The sequence below is a fragment of the Fomitopsis serialis genome, assembly GCF_022376445.1.
Source record: "Fomitopsis serialis strain Sig1Antser10 chromosome Unknown B0H18scaffold_43, whole genome shotgun sequence".
In the NCBI taxonomy this organism is placed as follows: Eukaryota; Fungi; Basidiomycota; class Agaricomycetes; order Polyporales; family Fomitopsidaceae; genus Fomitopsis; species Fomitopsis serialis.
Window position 1 is genome coordinate 166,194 of NW_025955003.1, and position 19,606 is coordinate 185,799.

At 56.2% G+C, this 19,606-nt stretch overlaps 7 protein-coding genes across 7 annotated transcripts; all 7 read right to left on the bottom strand.

The window, feature by feature from the left end:
• Positions 1–4,770: 4,770 nt before the first annotated feature.
• Positions 4,771–5,997, bottom strand: B0H18DRAFT_1013264 (uncharacterized protein). The gene is made up of 2 exons (XM_048029091.1): positions 5,057–5,997; positions 4,771–4,994 (listed from the first exon to the last, which is right to left on the bottom strand). The coding sequence occupies exons 1-2, from the start codon at positions 5,636–5,638 to the stop codon at positions 4,911–4,913; spliced, it is 666 nt and encodes a 221-aa protein (XP_047892288.1). The 5' UTR covers positions 5,639–5,997; the 3' UTR covers positions 4,771–4,910.
• Positions 5,998–6,259: 262 nt separating this feature from the next.
• B0H18DRAFT_1013267 (uncharacterized protein) lies at positions 6,260–6,902 on the bottom strand. The gene is made up of 2 exons (XM_048029092.1): positions 6,515–6,902; positions 6,260–6,458 (listed from the first exon to the last, which is right to left on the bottom strand). The coding sequence occupies exons 1-2, from the start codon at positions 6,541–6,543 to the stop codon at positions 6,308–6,310; spliced, it is 180 nt and encodes a 59-aa protein (XP_047892289.1). The 5' UTR covers positions 6,544–6,902; the 3' UTR covers positions 6,260–6,307.
• On the bottom strand, positions 6,849–10,318 carry B0H18DRAFT_1120134 (uncharacterized protein; the record flags this gene model as incomplete). The annotated part of the gene is made up of 7 exons (XM_048034060.1): positions 6,849–6,903; positions 6,964–7,104; positions 7,159–7,314; positions 7,388–7,453; positions 7,498–7,736; positions 9,018–9,713; positions 10,193–10,318. 7 exons carry the CDS (start codon positions 10,316–10,318, stop codon positions 6,849–6,851), a joined length of 1,479 nt encoding a protein of 492 aa, XP_047892290.1.
• An 83-nt stretch (positions 10,319–10,401) lies between these two features.
• Positions 10,402–11,546, bottom strand: B0H18DRAFT_445308 (uncharacterized protein). Its single transcript, XM_048038132.1, has 3 exons — positions 11,365–11,546; positions 10,636–11,308; positions 10,402–10,577 (listed from the first exon to the last, which is right to left on the bottom strand). Exons 1-3 carry the CDS (start codon positions 11,434–11,436, stop codon positions 10,486–10,488), a joined length of 837 nt encoding a protein of 278 aa, XP_047892291.1. The 5' UTR covers positions 11,437–11,546; the 3' UTR covers positions 10,402–10,485.
• A 234-nt stretch (positions 11,547–11,780) lies between these two features.
• B0H18DRAFT_955641 (RmlC-like cupin domain-containing protein) lies at positions 11,781–13,575 on the bottom strand (the record flags this gene model as incomplete). The annotated part of the gene is made up of 8 exons (XM_048042371.1): positions 11,781–11,835; positions 11,893–12,030; positions 12,085–12,257; positions 12,319–12,495; positions 12,659–12,754; positions 12,815–12,837; positions 12,889–13,238; positions 13,346–13,575. The coding sequence occupies 8 exons, from the start codon at positions 13,573–13,575 to the stop codon at positions 11,781–11,783; spliced, it is 1,242 nt and encodes a 413-aa protein (XP_047892292.1).
• Positions 13,576–15,265: 1,690 nt separating this feature from the next.
• B0H18DRAFT_445285 (uncharacterized protein) lies at positions 15,266–17,173 on the bottom strand. Its single transcript, XM_048038131.1, has 3 exons — positions 16,877–17,173; positions 15,905–16,820; positions 15,266–15,844 (listed from the first exon to the last, which is right to left on the bottom strand). Exons 1-3 carry the CDS (start codon positions 17,033–17,035, stop codon positions 15,348–15,350), a joined length of 1,572 nt encoding a protein of 523 aa, XP_047892293.1. The 5' UTR covers positions 17,036–17,173; the 3' UTR covers positions 15,266–15,347.
• A 248-nt stretch (positions 17,174–17,421) lies between these two features.
• On the bottom strand, positions 17,422–18,866 carry B0H18DRAFT_1120136 (RmlC-like cupin domain-containing protein; the record flags this gene model as incomplete). Its single annotated transcript, XM_048034061.1, has 5 exons — positions 17,422–17,476; positions 17,540–17,677; positions 17,749–17,921; positions 17,994–18,371; positions 18,426–18,866. 5 exons carry the CDS (start codon positions 18,864–18,866, stop codon positions 17,422–17,424), a joined length of 1,185 nt encoding a protein of 394 aa, XP_047892294.1.
• Between the last annotated feature and the right edge of the window lie 740 nt (positions 18,867–19,606).

Consider the following 19,606-nt stretch of genomic DNA (forward strand, 5'->3'; position numbering starts at 1 on the left):
CATAAGTAGATGTATGGTTCCAGACACAAGATATATATTTCGGTTCCGTGAACGTACACGAAGGCCTGCAGCACAGTACTACTGCTAACAAAGGTCCACTACCACCCACTTGTCACAGCCATGACGCGTGAATAGGCGTTGAAATGCCATTGGGCCTCCCCTACCCTCGTCGTGCTTAGTATGACGGTGGACGTGACTTCGCAGACAAATTACTTGCCTTGCAATGCTGTTCGAGTCGACATGGGATGTTCTGACTCGTTCGAGCCGTACGCGTAGCGGACACAGTGGGCATGAATAGCTCACCATACAATATTTCCTCTGCACATGAAAGCACCTCTCTTATCCTACCCTGAGTCTATCCAGAAAAGGAGGTGGAGGTATCCTCCAGACTTGTGCATTCCAGTTCGATCGCGGCGCCGTTGGGCGCTTACCACTTCCCGGGCTCGTCAAGCTTTGAGGCAATTTGAGGGCCGATTGGAACTTACCAATCCCTCTATTTCACTGTTCCAGGTGCGTGTAGTGCAGCAAGCGCACTGCTATGACCGCAGGGTAAGCGTAGAGTGAGTTGTTGAGGATATGGAGCTGGCGAAGACGACCGAGGTGATGTGGCTGAGGCGCGTCGTGCAAAATGCCCGGCCTCGGACTATCGGGCAACCGTAGTCAGTTCAAGTTCCAGTCATTCGGGGTGCTTCAACAACTCATCCGGGAGACATCAGCTTGCATACTGACATAGAGTTTGATACGTCTCTCCTGGTGTCCTTCGCAAGGAGTTTCGAGTCTCATTCGTGGTCCGGTAAGCGCGCCGATGCGGCTCATGACTCGCTTGCGAACGCACAATTCTGTGCGGGCCTCTGTGTAACGGCTATGGACAGAGCGAGAGCGTTTCTGCGTCGCACAAACACAGCGTGGTACGCGGAAAGAGAGGTTGTAAGTAGAAGTCTAGGAGTCTCGTAACACGACCATGCACGTGTCGTAGAAGATGTCAAGATGAGCCTGGGTGGACCAGGACGGTGGCTACCAGAAGAGGAAGCGTGAGGTAGTGTGACGTAAGCAGCAGACATGGTGTGTGCGGGTGAAGAGTTCCGCCGCATCCGCCACATGGATGAGACTTGAGGATGTCGTCCCGACTCTCTCGGACTCGCTCACTGAACTGTACAGGGTTCGAGGCCACCGCCCTGGGAGCCTATCTCTAACATCTATGTCTCTCGTGGAACGCCAGACTCGGAAGGATAACTTATTGCCTGTTTTCCATCCGGAGCACGCCAGACTTGCCTCAAAGTAGACCCTCAGTGCTGTGATTTTTCTTTGCTGAGTAACGACGGCCCTACGTTGCTGACTTATCCAGAACCTTCGGCTCTACTGGACATCGATTCTGCCAATCGACGAACATGAGTAACCAAGCGGCACTCTTGCTTCCCGGCTCCGGCTCATCCAGCATATCCTTGGCTCAACAAATCTGCAACGCTCTCTATAAAAGCAGGGCTATCCAGGCGATGTCTTCCCCACACATCCCATTTTCCCTCTCGCCATGGCCCACAACAACAACTACATCAACGCCCCTGCGCCTAACGTCCCTTACTTTGCTCCCGCCCAGTATCCTCCGGCGGGCACTGCGCTCGACCCGCAGCCCGATGGCAAGCCCATCCCGGCGCTCTTCAAGCCTCTCAAGATCCGCGGCGTCGAGTTCCAGAACCGCATCTTCCTCTCCCCGCTCTGCCAGTACTCGTCAGAGAACGGCAAGGTGACGCCATGGCAGTTCGCCCACCGTGAGTGTCCCTTATCGCGCACCGTAGGCCCAGAAGCGCCGTCCTGACCACCCCCCTTCCCTTCCCAGTCGGCGGCATCTTCACACGCGGGCCCGGCCTCACCATCGTCGAAGCGACCGCCGTCGTGCCCGAGGGCCGCATCACGCCCCAGGACGCGGGCATCTGGACCGACGAGCAGGCGGAGGCCTGGCGGGAGGTCGTCCAGTTCGCGCACGCGCAGAACCAGAAGATCGGCATCCAGCTCGCGCACGCGGGCCGCAAGGCGTCCACCGTCGCGCCCTGGATCCACAGCGGCCTCTCCGCGCCCGTCAGCGACGGCGGCTGGCCGGACGACGTCTGGGGCCCGTCCGCGATCCCGTTCAGCGACCAGTTCCCGGAGCCGAAGGAGCTCACGCGCGCGGGCATCAAGCGCGTCGTGGACGCGTTTGTGGAGGCGGCGAAGAGGAGCTTGAGGGCGGGCTTCGACGTGATCGAGATCCACTCGGCGCACGGGTACCTGCTCAGTGAGTTTCTGGCCCCGGTCGCGAACCACCGCACAGACGAGTACGGAGGAAGCTTCGAGAACCGCGTCCGGTTGCTCCTGGAGATCGTCGACGCCGTCCGCGCGACGATCCCGCCAACGACGCCTCTCTTCGTTCGGTACGTCTCCCCGCCTCGTCCTGGGTTTGATCCGTCACTCACATGCATCACAGCGTCTCCGCCACCGACTGGCTCGACGACTCGCACCCCAACGAGCGCTGGAGCCACGAAGACACCGTCCGGCTCGCGGGGATCCTCCCCGCGCACGGCGTCGACCTCCTCGACGTCTCCTCCGGGGGCATCCACCCCGCGCAGAAGTTCCAGCTCGCGCCGGAGCTGCAGCACAAGCTCCTGCAGGTGCCGTTCTCCGCGGCGGTGAAGAAGGCGCACGGGGAGAAGCTCCTGGTCGGTGCGGTGGGCACGATCAACACGGGCGCACTCGCGCAGGGCGTGCTCGATGAGGGCGCGGCGGACGTCATCTTCGTCGGGCGCCAGTTCCAGAAGAACCCCGGCACGGTGTGGGCGTTCGCGGACGACCTCGGCGTGACGGTCACGCAGTCGCACCAGATCGAGTGGGGCTTCGCGGGCAGGGGAGGCGTCGCGAGGCAGGCGAAGAGTGAGTGAGCTCTCGGGGCGGGCTTGTGCGGTTGGGTTAGGTTAGACTGAGACTTTGCAGGTCGTTTGTAGCCGTATGTAGATCTCGTAATGGCAGGGTTTAGTGGTTTCCTGTAAACCAGGATGGAGGCATTCCAGTCTTGAGCGTGAGGCCTTGAGGCCTCAGGTATGTCACGCACGATGCGTATTCCTTCTGCGGGGAGTAACTGCATTCTGTTAGTTCGATGATCCATTGAATGTTCACAGGAGCTTTAACTGAAACGGTGGGCGGTGCCGGTGAGCAACCTCCGAGTTCGCGCAGAAGTCCCGCAGATGAATTTATGGTCTCATCGGTCGAGAAACTCGTTTGAAGAAGTTAGCTCCCTCAACTCATCCCCACGCGCGAGTACGCGAAATTTGCGACCATGGCTGCGCCTCCCAAGGAGGCCGCTCCGGCGCTGTCGATGTGCGTCCATCGTGAAGCCAACGAACTCGCCTCAGTGACGCTGTTCTGCACGCGTGGGTACGACGGCCCATTCACCATTCTTTCCCTCCTCCAACTCCGCATAATATGCATCCTCCTCCGCATATGCATTTGTCCAGAAAGGGACATCGCATACCGTACGGTCAAATATGTGCGTTTCCCATGTCTATTTCCAGTACTGTATACGAGACATCAGAACGTCTTCAGGTGTGTGGCGTTTAATCCGGATAGCTGTCACTGTGGACGTTATCGCCGTGCTCTGACGTGGGCACATCGACGGCGAAACTAGGGGCCTGGTCCGTAACGAAATACACAGCGAGCTGGCAGTTGTCGCGTCCATGTGAGTAGGAGCTATTCAGATCGTGGCCAGAGCTCACAGTTACTCTCAGAACAGCGGATTAAAGACATACCAGATGTTAGAGCGCGTCCGGATGCGGCAGCAACAGCCAGAATAATCGTAAAGTCGCACTGTACCATGATCAATGACAGTCGTGCCCGGGCCGTTGCATCAGTACGTAAATGCACAGTTCTGTTGCCTTGCGGAATTGACAGCCCACATAAATTGGAACTCTCCATGACACCTCTGACTCGACATGATCAGCGTCTGTCCCCCGCAGGCTGCCAGAGCAGCGCCAGTGCCGCGGTATAACTGCAGACTCGTTCACGAAGGAGGTCCACATCCCCGAGCGACCCTTCAAACCCCAGAGCCAAGATGCAACTGCTCCGCCTCGTTGCCAGCCTCCTCGTCATCGCCGCATTCACCGCGACGGCGGCGAATGCAAACCCTGTGCCTGGTGAGTTCTGCACACGTACCGCTCATCCTCCGAGTCCGTGCTCACATTTCGATAATGTAGACCCCGAAGACGGCGAGTGTGATCGTTTGCCAATACTGACGGGGAGACTAATCGTTACGAATCGGCCGACAGAGGAATGCTGTTGCCTGCCAACTGGCTGTGGGATACCGTGACCTTCACCGACATGGGGGATGTTCTAGTGACTCGTCGTCGACGTTGTAATGCAATCAACGTTGTGAGATCTATGTGCGCCTCGTCAGTAAGAGGTGGTAGAGGGCGGTAGATCCTTACAGTCGATCGGACAAAACATCTGTCGCACGCCGTGACTCCGCATGCTGTCTCAGTACTTAGGGTCAACGCACCTGGCAAATAGCACTCCTGGTGAAACAGCACTTGTCCGCAGCCGCTATCCAGTTGCTCACAGGGTACCAGGACTTATGTTCCCCTCGCGCGGCTTGTATGGTAGCCACTGTTGAGATCTTGAGATCTGAGACTTCGTATCGCACCGCCATATCCGCTGTAGGCGGAACGTCATCGAAACGGCGGGACTGTTATGGAGCACAGCGCTCGAGGCACGTAAGGCAATTGTACCTGTCCAGGCTTCCGGGTCTCAGAAAATCGACAGGCATCTATCGAGTCCGCCGATGACAGACATAATTGACCCAGTTGTGACAAAGGGTAGTTCGTGGACGTGTCCCATCTACGGATTCCAATTTGCAGCCTCACAACGCCGCGACATATCTAGCAGTGCTACTATAACTGAGCGCTTCGTGAGTCATTCCTGTCGGTCGGAGCAAACTTGAAGGAGGAGTCTCGAGAACCATGAAGCGCAAACGGCTAGCAGTGAAAAGGTGAGACTCATCTGCATAATGAATAACGCAAAGCAACTTCTCGCTTACGTCTGGTACTCTATCTGTACGTGTCCAGGGGGCGACGCGCTTGACAATACCGCGGTCATCCCACGGCTGGAGCAACCTCCGAAACGAGGCCTCGAACGTCCGACAGACATCCTCGACCCGAGCCAAGTACCTACACCGCAAATTCCGCATGACCATCGTCACGTTGACACCCTTCAGCGCGTTGAAGTGAGGCTGGCTCATGGTCTCGTGCAGGGCCGCTAATTCGATGCCTCGTCTGACAGATCCAAAGAGGGGGCCCCAGGCAACCCAAATCTTGATCTCGAGGTACTCGAGCTGGTGGCTTCGGACAGTGGAGAGAACGTCGTGTAACAGCTTGGCTATTTGAGGCATGTTACGCTCCTGATCTTCTACAAAGAGGTTAACATCTTCGATTCGGATGTTCAAGGATCGCAAGGCGGTATTCTGCACTAGATCGCAATGGGTGTCTGCATGGTGCATGCGCGTGCGGCGAAGTCGAATGAGCAAGGAAGAGGGAGTCTTAACAGTGAGACTGTAATCGAGGTAAGGAAGACCCTGCCGTTTTGAGGAGTGCGATGACGCTTTGCCGCGGGCACGCTGCATTCCAGATTGCCAGATCCTCGAAAGAGGTGCAGAGGCCTGACTGGGTTATCCAATCGATGAAATCGGGTTGTAGGGGCTTATTGATACGAAGATCGACATGAAGATAGCGCAGGCGTATGCCAGATGGTGAGCGAAAGACAGGGCCGGCAGTGTGAAGTGGAGTGATTGGAATTTTGTGCAATGTGAGTGATGTAAGCAGGGGAAAGGAATGTATGATCCGCTGAAGCTGTGGGAGGCTCAGCTCACACTCAGACAGTTCCAGTGACTCGACGGACGAGAACCGCGATAGGGCAGGGAAAAATGACATGTGCACGTAACCACACAGTCTTAAGACTGTAAGAAGCTGCACTCTGGGCATTGCACAGCCAAGGGCAAGGGGGAGTGCATGAATAAAGCGATGATGGTTGAGGACAAAGGGGTACCCATCCGCGACATGCAGCCCGCGCGTGGTTGCGAGCCACTGCTGGACACGCGGAAAAGCCCAGCACTTCTTGAACAATTTGTCAAAGCGTTTGCGTGTCGGGATAAAGATGTAGTAGTAGAGGTTGTGCATGGCTCGAGGGTACCATGCTGCGCAGATTCGCGCCGCCACTGCAAGCAACTTCTGGGTGTCCATTTCATCGATGATGTTCTCGAAGACCTCGAGCGGGAAGCGAGCAGCTTCGGTGGTCAATAGAAAGCTGCTCTGCACAGGCCTTCTCGAGTCGTCGTCGCTCCCGGGTCGTATGTCGGCACCCGATTTGTCGTCGTAAGTCTCCCCATCTGCACCCCGTTGCGCGACTTGTACGGGTGGCATGTCATCAACGGGAGGAGACAAACGCTGTGTATATGCATCAGTCGAGCTTGTGCAACATACATAATTCGGAAGGTACCAACACTAGGCTGGTGCTCGCGCACATTGCCATCCCGGAGGACGATCACGTCCGATCGTGGGCGATGGGCCAGCATGAGTGAGAGCGCAAGTAACTGGGGAGCCTCGAGCACACACCAAGGCCGTGTATAAGGCTAGGAGGGTAGCACTGTGTCCGAGATCTCTTTGATAAACCGCACGCTGAGTGCCGGGCTACGCCGTCTGCTGATCAGGCATGCGCAACTGTGGCTGTGAGTGTCTGTGCCTATGATAGGGTGGTCATATCGCAATCACTGACCGCAGGGATACTGGTATTACAGAATTATCTATGTCTTCAGTGGCTTCTCACGTCGCGGCCTCTCAGAGCTTCGCAGAAGGCTTCCCTGTGGCCTTCCGCGCGGCATGCCCCGTGTCTCTGCAAACGTCGTGACTGAGAACACGGAGAATGTCCTGGAAGGTGCCAGGCAGAACTCACCTCGGTACATTACCATCACGAATCGGAGTGTGGCCTTTGTCGAGAGCCTTCGTAAAACCTTCTTCGACGGTCGTCAGATGCGCTTGAACGAGGTGCGGCGGGGTGACCGGGAGCCACTGGTTCAACAATAACTCCTCAAACCTATGCGAACTCATGTTCAAATATCCGCAAAGCCAATATCGATCGCGGACTCACTTCGGCGCCTTGAAGATCTCAAGCATCTCGATGGGTTCGTCCCCGATATACTCGATGTAGTGCCCGTAATTGCGTGGGACGATCATGACGCCGCCCGCGACGACGTTGTACCTGCGCGTCGCCTGCTCGGTGAACACCGTCACCTTCGCCTTCCCGCTCAGGAACATCGACCATTGTATGCGGCATCCCGTCAGTAGTCCGAGCAGCCAAAACCGAAGTCACCACACACCTCATCCGTATACGGGTGCTAGTGCATCTCGCGCGCGCGCGGCGGTTTATGACGGCGTGCGCCGCGCTAACGGTCGTCACCGGGAAGTTCGTGTTGTCCGCGATGCGCACCTCGCCGCCGGGGACCTTGATCGGCTCTTGCGCGAGCATCGTGTGCAATTGTGCGTGAGCCTGCGGCGAGTGGGATTCGCGCAGGGCTGCATCTCGTCCGCGGTGCTCTTGTTGAAGAGGATCGACCGGAAGATGAACTTCTCGCGCGTGGGGAGGTGCTCGAGCGTGGACTTCGGGAAGTTCTTGCGGAGGATGTCGCACGGCGTGTACGCCAACCAGTCAGTGAGCTGGGAGGCTTCCTACTCGGAGGATTCACCGTCTGTGGAGTCAGGAGGTCAGTACAACGGTGTCGGAGGCGAACGATGCCACTACCGTGACGATGATGGACACATCCGGGTCAAGTCCGACTAGGAATCACGCAGACACCATAGCCCTCGATGTGGCACCGAGAGCAGATGGCCACAAACCAGATGCCGCCGTTGGTCGGCTTTATGCCCACGACGCGTCAGCCTGAGAGCTTTGTAGTACAGTCAGTCGCATCCACGGTGTGAAATACATGATTGGAGATCAGAGGCGAACCGTCGTCTGTACAAAAGTCATGATACGAGATGTGAAGATACCCAGTACGATGCTCGGGCTCCAAGCTCACTTGACTTTCTAGCTCTCCCTGTCACCGGCCGGAGTATTGCAGGGCTGCTTCCTCTGAATGCCAAGGTAAGCCACCTTCTCCACCGCTCCATAAACGTGCAACTCACCGTCAAATCGTAACGTACGACAGAACTCAGGTGACTGCAGGTAGCGATGAATCCTCTCGCCCTGCCAACTGGGGATCGGGCGTACCGTGCGGTCACCGCCATCGCGCTCGACCCGCCCCCAAGTGGTCTTCGAGGGGCCGCTGGATTTCCGTTGATCATCAAGGCACTCGACATGCTGGAAATAGAAACGGAGCGAGGGTACGGAAGCAACTTGAACGCTCTGCAGTCGCTGCAGCAAGTCTAGCCATCTTTCGCGCAATGGTCCTGTTTCATGATTTGGGTGGGTCACATGAACCCGTATGCAAAAGAGTTGCGAGGACGACAGCGAAGACGGAATATTCGCCTATATTGACGAGCAGATGAGTATCGAAAACACGGATTATGCGGAGTAAATGGATCACGTACCATCCACTGGGTCACCGCTGAATGTGAGTCTTCGATGGTTAAGACAAGGTACCTTATTCTTGATCGTTTCGCTGAGATCGTCTGTGCCAATGCCATGCAGGACCCGGTCAGCCGTCCAACGCGGTACCAGCTCAACTGTAGCACGGCGGCGGCGGAAACAAGTTCGTGATCTACTTCCGAAGGATCGAATCCCTGACACCTGGTGTATAGACGTAGGTAATTGCTTTGGATACCTACGGCCGACACTGTGCGACGTCGACTGTTGGCTTCGACCGACAAGTAGTCCAAGTGTCGTTGCTCCGGGCAATGACCAGGGACTGGCGGGTCGAACTGGCAGTTGTGGGTTGTCAACTTCCGTATGTTGGGAAACAACATGAGACAGGGATGCACGGCACAGCTACCGAGATGCAGTATCTCTACCTGTGGATGGGCTCCGGCAAGACTCAAAACAAGCTGCAGCGGAGGGACTCCATCGACTCCATAGAGCATGAGCTCCTTGACGTTGTTAAGCACGGGTGTTCGAGCGATGTGTGTTAAGAATCGATCCTGTTCGAGCCTCGCCGGCGACAGACATACTCTGAGTCTCTCCGGTCTGCTGGCCATTTTGTGTAGGACATCGAGTGTTTTTGTGCCGACGTCCCACAGGCCTACGTCCGAGAGATTCGGCAGTGCAGCCAAATGCTCTCCGACCAGCGTATTGCAGCAGATAGCCTCCTCGCAATTGAAGAGTACCAGAGCCTTCAACTCCCGTGCGTGCTCGAGGATGCCTACCAGCGCATTAACGGCTGAAGCCTCCCCGGCGGGGGCCATTTCCGCTGGGCCATAGATAGTCAATCCCCGAGGCCAGATCAGGCGATTGTCGATGTTATGGATGAGGTGGTCGTGCATCTTGACTAGCTGTTCCGCGGTACGAACAGTGATCGACGCGAACACATACTGCCGTGAGATTGCATGCAGATCGCGAGATACCGACGAGAGAGGGAGGCATTCCGCGGCGGAAAGCATGTCGGCGATGATATGGAGTATGTCATCGTTAAGGGTCAACAAACTCATGATGATGGCAAGGAGAGCGTTGGATGTCGTGGAGAAGAGACAGAAAAGGATCTTGCTCAGAGTCTGTACATGGTCGCGGTCGCCGGTCAATGTGCAAGCGTCGAGCCTTTGTCGAGCCTCCTCGTTGCCAGTGGCGCACTGGCGTGGCGCCGAGGCACGTGCCAGTCCCGCTCAAAATCTACAGGCATCTGTGGTTCGTGGATTCGGACATGGCTGATGGCTCGTCTACTCAGTGGGTGACTGACTCCATCTGCAGCCTCACAGCGCCGCGCCGTATCTGTAACACAGCAACTAATAGCAAGCCAACAGGTTCCATTTCCAATACCATACAGCGTCCCTATGAGTCGTTCAAGTCGATCGGAGCAAAGGAGCAAGGTAGTATGTCTCGAGAACGATGAGGCGCAAATGGCTAGCAGTGAGGAGGTGAGACATCTGCCTATTCACGCAAAGCAAGTCGCTCACGTCTAGTGCTCCATCTTTGCCCAGATAAAGCGCCTGATTATACCGCGGTCAGACCACGGCCGGAGAATCTTCCGAAATACGGCCTCGAACATCCCATCGAGATCCTTATTACCCTTGAAAGTGGTGTAACAGCTGCGGTCGTCGGAATCCCACGCATCCATCTTCACATTGACATCCTGCAGCGCGTCGAAGTGCGGTTGGCTCATGGCCTCGTGCAGAGCCCGTAAATCGACGCGCTCGAGGACGGATGTATCCCGCTTGAAGATGGAGCATGAGAGGAATGAATTTCGAGTGAACAGAAATAGCGATGTCGACGTGCTCGAGCTGGTGGCTTCGGACAGTGGAGAGGCTGCCGTATAACTCTTCAACCCAGTTATAGTCTTGTCGGGCCAAAACCTTTCCTGAGAAGGAAACGGAGATACAAGGACTGTAAGGCGGTATTGTGCACTAGGTCGCCATAAGATTCTACATTGTGCATCTGCGTCAGCGGCGAAGTCGAATGAGCAAAAGAGGGAGTCTTAACCGTGGGTCAGTAATCGAGTCAAGGAGGACCCTGCGGTTTTGAGGAGTGCGTTCATGCTTTCCCGCGGCAAATCTTCACGAACACTGATCGACAGATGCTCGAGAGAGATGCAGAGTCCTGACTGCGCTATCCAGTCGAAGAATCTGAGGTTATAGTGCGCACAGACACGAAGATGGCGCAGGTGTATGTCAGATGGTGGGCGAAAGGCTGTAACCACCACAGAGCTAGCAGGGTGGTGTGATGTGATTCGAATCTCATTCAATGTGAGTGACGTAAGCAGGGGGAAAGAAAGAATGATCTGCTGAAGCTGTGAGCGGTTCAGCGAACACCAGGCCAGGTCCAGTGACTCGACGGACGAGAACCGCGATAGGGCAGGGAAAAATGACATGTGCACGTAACCACACAGTGCACTGATTGTAAGAAGCTGCACTCTGGGCATAGCACAGCCAAGGGCGAGTGGTAGTGCATGAAGGAAGCAAGTATTCCTGCCATTGTCATCCCCGGTGGGACGACCCTCCGTGAGTCGCAGCTCGCGCGTGGTTGCGAGCCACTGCTTGACACGCGAAGCCCAACACTGCTTGAACAACAGGTCGAAGTGTCTGCGTCTCAAGATATGGACGGCGTAGTAGAGGTTGCGCATGGCTCGAGGCATGTCGTCAACGGGAGACAAACGCTGTGTGAATGCATGAGTCGAGCTCGTGCAACATCTAGAACTCGGAAGGTACCAACGCTGGACTGGTGATCGCTCACATTGCCATCCCGGAGGACAGTCACGTCCGATCGTGGGCGATGAGCCAGCATGAGGAAGAGCGCGATTAGCTAGGGAGCCTCGAGCACGCATCAAGGTCGTGTATAAGGCTAGGAGGGGGCCACTGTGTCCGTGATCTCTTCGATAACCGCACGCTGACTGTCGGGTCACGCTGCCTGCTAACGTCAAGACGCTGCACTAACAACCAATCCTCCCATTTGGTGCTGCCCGGATCCAACGCCGACTCGATACGCGATTGAGTGGCATGCGTATTGTGGCTATGACTTTCTGTGCCTATGATAGGGTGGTCATATCGCAATCACTGACCGCAGGCGGTCAGGGATACTAGTATCACAGATTTGTCTATGTCTTCTTTGGGTTCTCACGTCGCGGCCTCTCAGAGCTTCGCAGAGGGCTTCCCTGAGGCGTTCCGCGCTGCATACCCCGTGTCCCTGCAAACGTTGTGAGCACGAAGATGCAGAATGCCCGGCAAGGCAAGCAGCACTCACGGTGCTACATGACCATCACGAATCGGAGTATGGCCTTTGTCGAGGGCCTTCGTAAACTCTTCTCCGACGTTCAGATGCGCCTGAACGAGGTGCGACGAGGTGACCGCGAGCCACCGGTTCAGCGAGAACTCCTCAAACCTATGCGAACTCATGTTCAGAAATCCGCAAGGCCAATATCGAACGCAGACTCACTTTGGCGCCTTGAAGATCTCGAGCATCTCGATGGGCTCACCCCCGATGTTCTCGATGTAGTACCTGCAGTTGTGTGGGACGATCATGACGTCGCTCGCGACGAAATTGTACGTGCGCGTCGCCTGCACGGTGAACACCGTCACCTTCGCCTTCCCGCTCAGGAACATCGACCACTGTATGCGGCATCTCGTCAGCAGTCCGAGCAGCTGAAACCGAAGCCACAGCGCACCTCACCCGCATACGGGTGCCAGTGCATCTCGCGCCGCGGTTTATGACGGCGTGCGCCGCGCTAACGGTCGTCACCGGGAAGTTCATGCTGTCCGCGATGCGCACCTCGCCACCGGGGACCATGATCGGCCCTTGCGCGAGCATCTTGTGCGTGAGCCTGCCGCGAGTCGGGTTCGCGCCGGACTACGTCTCGTCCGCGGATGTCTGACTTGAAAGTCTCTCCCCAGCGGCCGGACCCATGTTTGTGCACAGAGGGCGCGATTCACTAGGTGCTTTGCCTGAAGAGGATCGAGCGGAAGATGAATTTCTCGCGCGCGGGGAGGTGTTCGAGCGTGGACTCAGGCACCTTGAGGTTCTTGCGGAGGATGTCGCGCGGAGTGTGCGCCAACCAGTCTGTGAGCTGGAAGGCTTTGTATTCGGAGGATTCGCCATCGTCGAGGATCTGCGGAGTCAAGAGGTCAGCACGAGAGTGCTCGAAAGCGAATGATGCAAGGCAACACACCAGCACGAACTCACAGCCTCCCTCTAGGCCATGCAGCGAGTGCGGGACGCCTTGCGAGAGGAATCACAGGTCACTCGTTTCGACGTCCTCCGCGAAGTACAGCTCTCCATATGCGATGCCCGTGATCCTCACGCGGCCCTGCAGATGTAGTTCGCCCACTCCGAGTCGTCGCGCCAGTACTAGCTCGCAATAGCGAAGTCCTGGCCGAGAGCCGTCGCTTCTTGGAGACGTTGGATGGCAGAATTCAAGGAGGTCGCGCTCCGCGCTATGCGTGGGCAACTCATGGCCATGGGTGCTGCTGTCAAGACCGACGTCGGGCGGACGGCGCTGGCCGGGCGCTGGCGTCGGTGGCGGACGTTCGTGCGACGTGCGCTTGACCTTTTGACCCAAAGTTGCCCTGATCGGGAAGAGCGGATCTTCGATGCTGATCGCGGCGGATCGAGCTCGGCGGGATGCGTGATGGCGACCTCACTCGTCCGCGACAGTGGTCTGCAAATATTTCTCGTTATTGACGTCTACGAGGCTCTCTACTCTATGCCTGTGGCTTTGCGACTGGCGAAAATGCACATGTCAATTTTCGTCTGGTATGGATCGTCCAAGATGGTGACGAGGGCTGGGCCGTGTGTCACTTCGAAGGTCGTCCAAGACACTCGCCATCCGAAGTCGTACGTCTTGCTATCATGCGGACCTTCGTGCTGTGTCCTGACCCCTCCGTCCACTTCGAGGCCGAACCTTAGTTTCACGTCTGGAGCAGCCGTCATCAAGTAAGATAGGCCCAACGCATTCTCGACTACTATCGGCGTCTGGAAGACGGCACGTGAAGGGCATGCCAACCCCAACCTTAGTGAGATAAGTCCGCATTCGGCCTAACTGACGCGCACTTAGCGAGGGTGGCGATGTTCGACGGCGGGCACACATTGGATGGGCGGATTGTACTATACTAGAGCCACAGTCATATAGATTCAACAGATGTTTTTAATTGTGCTACTCGCGCTCCATGCCAGCAGTTTCAAGCTCTTCAAGGATGCTGTTTGGCAGCACACGATGACCTCGGTATTTTTTACTCGCCCACTGGCACTGAGCAGTCCATGTAGGCTGCGTGATTTCAGCGAAGGTATGTCTCATGTCTTCATAAACCTCCATTGTTGTCTTCGGTAGCTCATGCAACACTGTGTCTAGCTCGGGCCCGGGTGCTGCCTCAAGCTAGAATTGAGGTGGTTTCGGAACTGTGAGTCAAACGAGTTGGTCTCATTCATCGAGGGAGTTACATCACATTTTCCTTCCCTGCATCCACAGCAAGTCGTGGCCGCTTCTGAGCATATGCCCCGAGGTTCTGTAGGCCAACACGACCTCTTTTGTTGTGTGGGGCCATAGTACAGCACAGTCGGGCAGGCCACTGCGCATTACGACCACGAGACGGCCAGTATATTGTATATTCCAGATTACATAAGCATGTAAATGCTAATATCGAAGACATTGGCTGCGCGAGTGAACGCGGCCGAGAAATGCGAAATTCGTGAACTGTCAGATATTCTTGAAAGTGCTGTCCTCCAATCTGACAGTGCTACTTTTTTGTTATCTCGGTGCTGTATTTCTTTATGCTAGTTTCTCGTGTCCGCTCCCAGCCAAAGTGGCGTACAGGCGCCGAAAGCCGGTACACGTGATGTAGTCGAGAATGCGTTGGGCCTATCTTACTTATTAGCTGTCCAGTCTGTCCAGACCACATCCCCGCCTCCACACCGCACCCCGGGCCGGGCCGGTGTCATTGTGCACTCTCAGACCATGTCTTCGCAGGTCACTCACCTCTGGCATCTCATGACGATGCGAATCCCCCATCGAGCGAAACCAAGTTTCATGTACCTTCCGAACGGTCGACGAGTACTTATGCGTGTCTGTGCTAACTGCACACCCTGACAGGACCCGATCCGCACGGCCATAATAAACGCAATATACAGTAAGTAAGTATGGGCGCGGGAAGCTACTATGCCTGTCATTGCAAACTATTCAGCTATCGTTAGCACCCCGGTGCACCTGGGCTTCATGCCCAAGGACAAGTACTGCGTAAAGGTGTTTATCGTCCGAACCCGAAGGCAGTGCCGACGAATTCGTAGCCGAAATACGTCAACTGTGAGGTGAGTTTGCTAGTATCCCGGTCCTTGTGTCCCTACAACTCAGGCCTCTCTACGCAGTTGACTAGTGTGGTCGTTGCTGTTCAGGCTCAGGCGTAGGCAGTGCCTCCGATTCCGCGAGTCCAGGGTAACCCCTTGTGCGCCTTGTTCATGCCCGTACTTGTATGTATATTGGATGGGAGAAGGAGGCCGCGCAGGTGAGTGCCTAAAATGACCATTGTAACTAAGTAGATTGACCATTGCTATCTGATCAGTCAAGTCCGTGACGCATAGTATCGCGTCGGTAAGTGTCCTTGTGTAACGTCGCCGTTACAGTCGATCGGAGCAAAGGAGTATGTCTCGAGAACGATGAGGCACAAACGACTAGCACTAGTGACTAGTGAGGAGGTGAGACGTCTGCCTATTCACGCAAAGCAACTCGCACACGTATGCGTATACGCCGCGTTGACGCGTTTGATTATACCGCGGTCAGACCACGGCCGGAGAAGCTGCCGAAACACGGCACGATCGAGATCCTTGGAATCAGCCAACTTCATGTCGAGCGTCTTATGCTGCGTCTGTATCGTCACTTTGACATTCTTCAGGGCGTTGAAGCGCGGCTGGCTCATGACCTTGTGTAGCGCCCGTGACCCGGGGGAATTGGCGTACATGACGGCGGATTTGACGGCCGCGATGAGAGAGCTAAACCCCCAGAGGCTTCTGTGAACAGAAGTCGTGATCTCGATGTGCTCGAGCTGGTGGCTTCGGACAGTGGAGAGGACGCCGTATAACTGGTCCTCTAGTATCGCATAGAGCGACCCATCCGAGTCGAGCGACCCAACTCTTTCTACGGCCTCACTGAGATGGAAAACGAGATCCAAGGATCGCAAAGCGGTATTCTGCACTAGGTCGCCGTGGATATCTAGATTGTGCATGTGCGTCAGCGGCGAAGTCGAATGAGCAAGGAAGAGTGAGGCTTAACAGTGACACTGTAATCGAGTTAAGGAAGACCCTGCGGCTTTGAGGAGTGCGCTAATATTATTGCCTTCCCGCGAGGATTTACAATCAACACAGACTGTCAGGTCCTCGAGGGAGATGCAGAGGCCTGACTGCGCTATCCAGTCGATGACCTTGGTTTTCCCGCTCAAAGTATTCTTGATAGAAAGACGACGCAGATGTATGTCAGATGGTGGGCGAAAGGATGTAACCCCCACAGAGCTGACAGTGGAGTGTTGAGTGTCTGTTATATCTATAAGTGCGAGTGTTGTAAGCCGAGGGAATTTATATATGATCCGCCGAAGCTGCGAGAGGTTCAGCGAACGCCAGGAGAGTTCCAGTGACTCGATGGACGAGAACTGCGATAGGGCGGGGAAAAATGTCATGTGCACGTCTCTATGCAGCCTATTGATTGCAAGACGCTGCACTCTGGACATTGCGCGGCCAAGGGCAGGGGGTACTGCATCAAGAAAGCGAGGATTTCTGCCACCGCCACCAAAATCATCATCTGCGACTCGCAGCTCGCGCGTGGTTGCGAGCCACTGCTTGACACGCGGAGACGCACGCAACTGCGTGGACAACATGTCGAAACTTCTGCGTCTGCGGATATGGATGGTGTAGTAAAGGTTGCGCATGGCTCGAGGATACCATGCCGCGCAAACCTGCGTCGCTTGATACAACGTGTACTGGTTGTCCATTCGGTCGATGATGTTCTCGAAGACCTCGATCGGAAAGCGATCAGCATCGGGGGTCGATAGAAAGCTGCTCTGCACAGAGGCAGGTCTTCTCGAGTCGTCGCCGCTCCGTCTATCGGCACCCGATTCGTCGTCGTCAGTCTGCCCATCTGCACGCCATTGCGCGACTTGTGTGCGTGGAATGTCGTCAACGGGAGGAGAGGAACGCTATGTGAATATATGAGTGGGGCTTGCGCAACCTACAGAACTAGGAGGGTACCAACGGTAGGCTGGTGATCGGACGCGATCATGATCTTGTCCTCCATGATGGCAATGTGCGCGATCGCGAGCGATGAGCCTGCACAAGTGAGGGGACAAGGAGCTAAGAGGGGGGAGTAGGGGAGCTCGAGCACGCACCAGGGCCATGTATATAGGAGAGGCATGCTGTGACACGTTACATACGTGCGAGATGTCTTCGATAAACCACATGCTGACTGCCGGGTTACGCTGCTTTTCTTAATGAATCCCTGTATTGTCCGCGAGGGCCGAGCCCCGTGTGGACAAAAAGATACGCTGCTAACGCTCGTCAAGACGCTTTAATTACCGCGGTATGACTGTGTGACTTTGCATCGTGTCGACTGCGGTCAGCCTGCAACCAGGTGGGGAGTCGTGCAGGAGGACGCTGCGCCATTATATATCTGAGCCAAGGATGGGCATATGTATCGCAGACACTGAACACAGCCAGAAGACACAAACCAGGGATCCTAGTACTTATTACAGATACACCTACATCTTCTTTAGTATGTACCTTCTCACGATACGGCCTCTCTCACAGCTTCGCAGAAGGTATCCCTGAGGCGTTCTTCGCTGCAAGTTCTGTGTCTCTGAAAACGATAAGAGTATGGGTAAGAACCTACATGATACCCTGGGAGGTGGGCGGCACTCACTGTGGTACATGCCCATCACGAATCGGGGTGTGGCCCTTATCGAGAGCCTTCGTGAACTCTGCCCCAACGTTCAGATGCGCCTGAACGAGGTGCGGCGGGGTGACCGCGAGCCACTGGTTCAGCGAAAACTCCTCAAACCTGTCGCGTTCTCCGAGTCAGTAGCCTGCCACTCCCAGACGGTCGAAGAGCACGGCGCGACGCAGACTCACTTCGGCGCCTTGAAGATCTCGAGCATCTCGATGGGCTCGTCCCCGATGTTCTCGATGTAGTGCCCGCAGTTGCGCGGGACGATCATGACGTCGCCCGCGACGAAGTTGTACGTGCGCGTCGCCTGCACGGTGAACACCGTCACCTTCGCCGTCCCGCTCAGGAACATCGACCACTGTATGCGGCGTCCCGTCAGCAATCCGAGCGCCCGGAGTGGCTCAACTTGAACCGCCAAGTCGAAACGCACCTCGTCCGCATATGGGTGCCAGTGCATCTCGCGCAGCGCGCCGGGGTTGATGACGACGTGCGCCGCGCTGATGGTTGTCACAGGGAAGTTCGTGCTGTCCGTGATGCGCACCTCGCCGCCGGGGACTTTGATCGGCTCCTGCGCGAGCATCTTGTGCGTGAGCCTGCGGCGCGTGGGATTCGCACCGGGCTGCGCCTCGTCCGCGGTGCTCTTTTTAGAGAGGATCGACCGGAAGATGAACTTCTCGCGCGCGGGGAGGTGCTCGAGCGTGGACTCGGGCACCTTGAAGTTCTTGCGGAGGATGTCGCGCGGCGTGTGCGCCAACCAGTCTGTGAGCTGGAAGGCCTTGTACTCGGAGGATTCGCCGTCGTCGAAGATCTGCGTGACCAGGAGGTCAGTACACCGAAGCGAACGATACAAAAAACAGCACACCAGAAGGAACTCGCAGCCGCCCTCTAGGCCCTGCAGCGAGTGCGGGACGCCCTGCGGGAAGAACCACAGGTCACCCTTCTCGACGTCCTCCTCAAAGTAAAGCCCTCCATAGTCGATGCCGGTAATCCTCACCCGGCCCTGCAGGATGTACGCCCACTCCGAGTCGTTGTGCCAGTGGAGTTCGCGCACGGCGCCTTCCTCAAGGCGCATGTTCGTCGCGGCGAGGTCGCGCGACATCGGGAGCTCGCGGACGGTGACCTCGCGCCCCCAGCCTCCCTCCTCGAGGCGCATGTGCGAGTCGGCCCAGGACCACTTCATGTGGAGGACGGTGCCCCAGTCGGTCGGAGGGGTCACTATCGAGTCGGGGTTCTGGCGTTCCCTGTCGGGATTGCGAGGCCCGACGATGTTGGAACCCTTGTTGCCGCGGATAGGTTCGACCATGGTGTTCGGTGGGCGGAGAAGCGTTGGGGAGGCGAAGGCGGCGTTGCGAGTGGTTTGGTAGAATTCGCCATTGTTTTATACGCCTGCGCTGAAGGTTGAGAAACTCAGAGACAGTGGCTGAGGTATGTCATCACCTACGTGTCTGTGCGGTCAAATATAGCGGCTCCACTTCGTTGCATTCTAGTCAACCAGCGACAAGAATAGAACGATGGAAGGACGGAAGGAGGCGCGCACTTGGAGGTGGTGAGGAAGCACAGTGAGTGAATAGCAAGGCACACAAGAGGCGTGCCTCAAGGATAGCACCGGGTCCGAACTGTTCGCCTGTATCCAACGAGCGCTTGGTACGAAGACAACACTATAGGCGGCCAGAAATAGTTCTTCCCCAACGCTCATGCGTTTGCCATGTACCTGAGGAGGCGTCAAAAGCAAGACGATACGCTGTATGCGTGACCGCCTATTGGTACATACACTGGTCCGAGGACCGAAGCGGAAACAACACTCAGTCCTGTGGTAGCGGGAGCACTCACGTGGTAGATTGCGACCTCTCCTGCCCTCTGTGAACCAGCTGGAGGCCTTATACGACATTTGCTAGGACGGTGAAAGCGACGCAACTTGCAAGGAAACTGTAGTCCGCACTCCCGTAGGTGCAGCGCAATCCACGTGATCGGAAGGAGAACTGCGACATATAAGGCCAGCATCATTCTCCGTCTCAACTTTCAAATCCTGTTTCACTCAGTGCG

What these genes read in the sequence shown, in the direction of transcription:
- B0H18DRAFT_445285 (XM_048038131.1), bottom strand. Translation starts at nt 17,035, where the DNA reads ATGCCTCTCCTATATACATGGCCCTGGTGCGTGCTCGAGCTCCCCTAC. An exon ending in CGTCCGATCACCAGCCTACC is followed by an intron (nt 16,821 to 16,876) that starts GTTGGTACCCTC and finishes ATATTCACATAG; the next exon opens with CGTTCCTCTCCTCCCGTTGA. An exon ending in AACTCGATTACAGTGTCACT is followed by an intron (nt 15,845 to 15,904) that starts GTTAAGCCTCAC and finishes TGCACAATCTAG; the next exon opens with ATATCCACGGCGACCTAGTG.
- B0H18DRAFT_1013267 (XM_048029092.1), bottom strand. Translation starts at nt 6,543, where the DNA reads ATGGCAATGTGCGCGAGCACCAGCCTAGT. An exon ending in TGCGCGAGCACCAGCCTAGT is followed by an intron (nt 6,459 to 6,514) that starts GTTGGTACCTTC and finishes GCATATACACAG; the next exon opens with CGTTTGTCTCCTCCCGTTGA.
- B0H18DRAFT_1013264 (XM_048029091.1), bottom strand. Translation starts at nt 5,638, where the DNA reads ATGCAGCGTGCCCGCGGCAAAGCGTCATCGCACTCCTCAAAACGGCAG. An exon ending in GTACAGATAGAGTACCAGAC is followed by an intron (nt 4,995 to 5,056) that starts GTAAGCGAGAAG and finishes TTTCACTGCTAG; the next exon opens with CCGTTTGCGCTTCATGGTTC.
- B0H18DRAFT_445308 (XM_048038132.1), bottom strand. Translation starts at nt 11,436, where the DNA reads ATGCTGGCTCATCGCCCACGATCGGACGTGACTGTCCTCCGGGATGGC. An exon ending in TGAGCGATCACCAGTCCAGC is followed by an intron (nt 11,309 to 11,364) that starts GTTGGTACCTTC and finishes GCATTCACACAG; the next exon opens with CGTTTGTCTCCCGTTGACGA. An exon ending in GACTCGATTACTGACCCACG is followed by an intron (nt 10,578 to 10,635) that starts GTTAAGACTCCC and finishes TGCACAATGTAG; the next exon opens with AATCTTATGGCGACCTAGTG.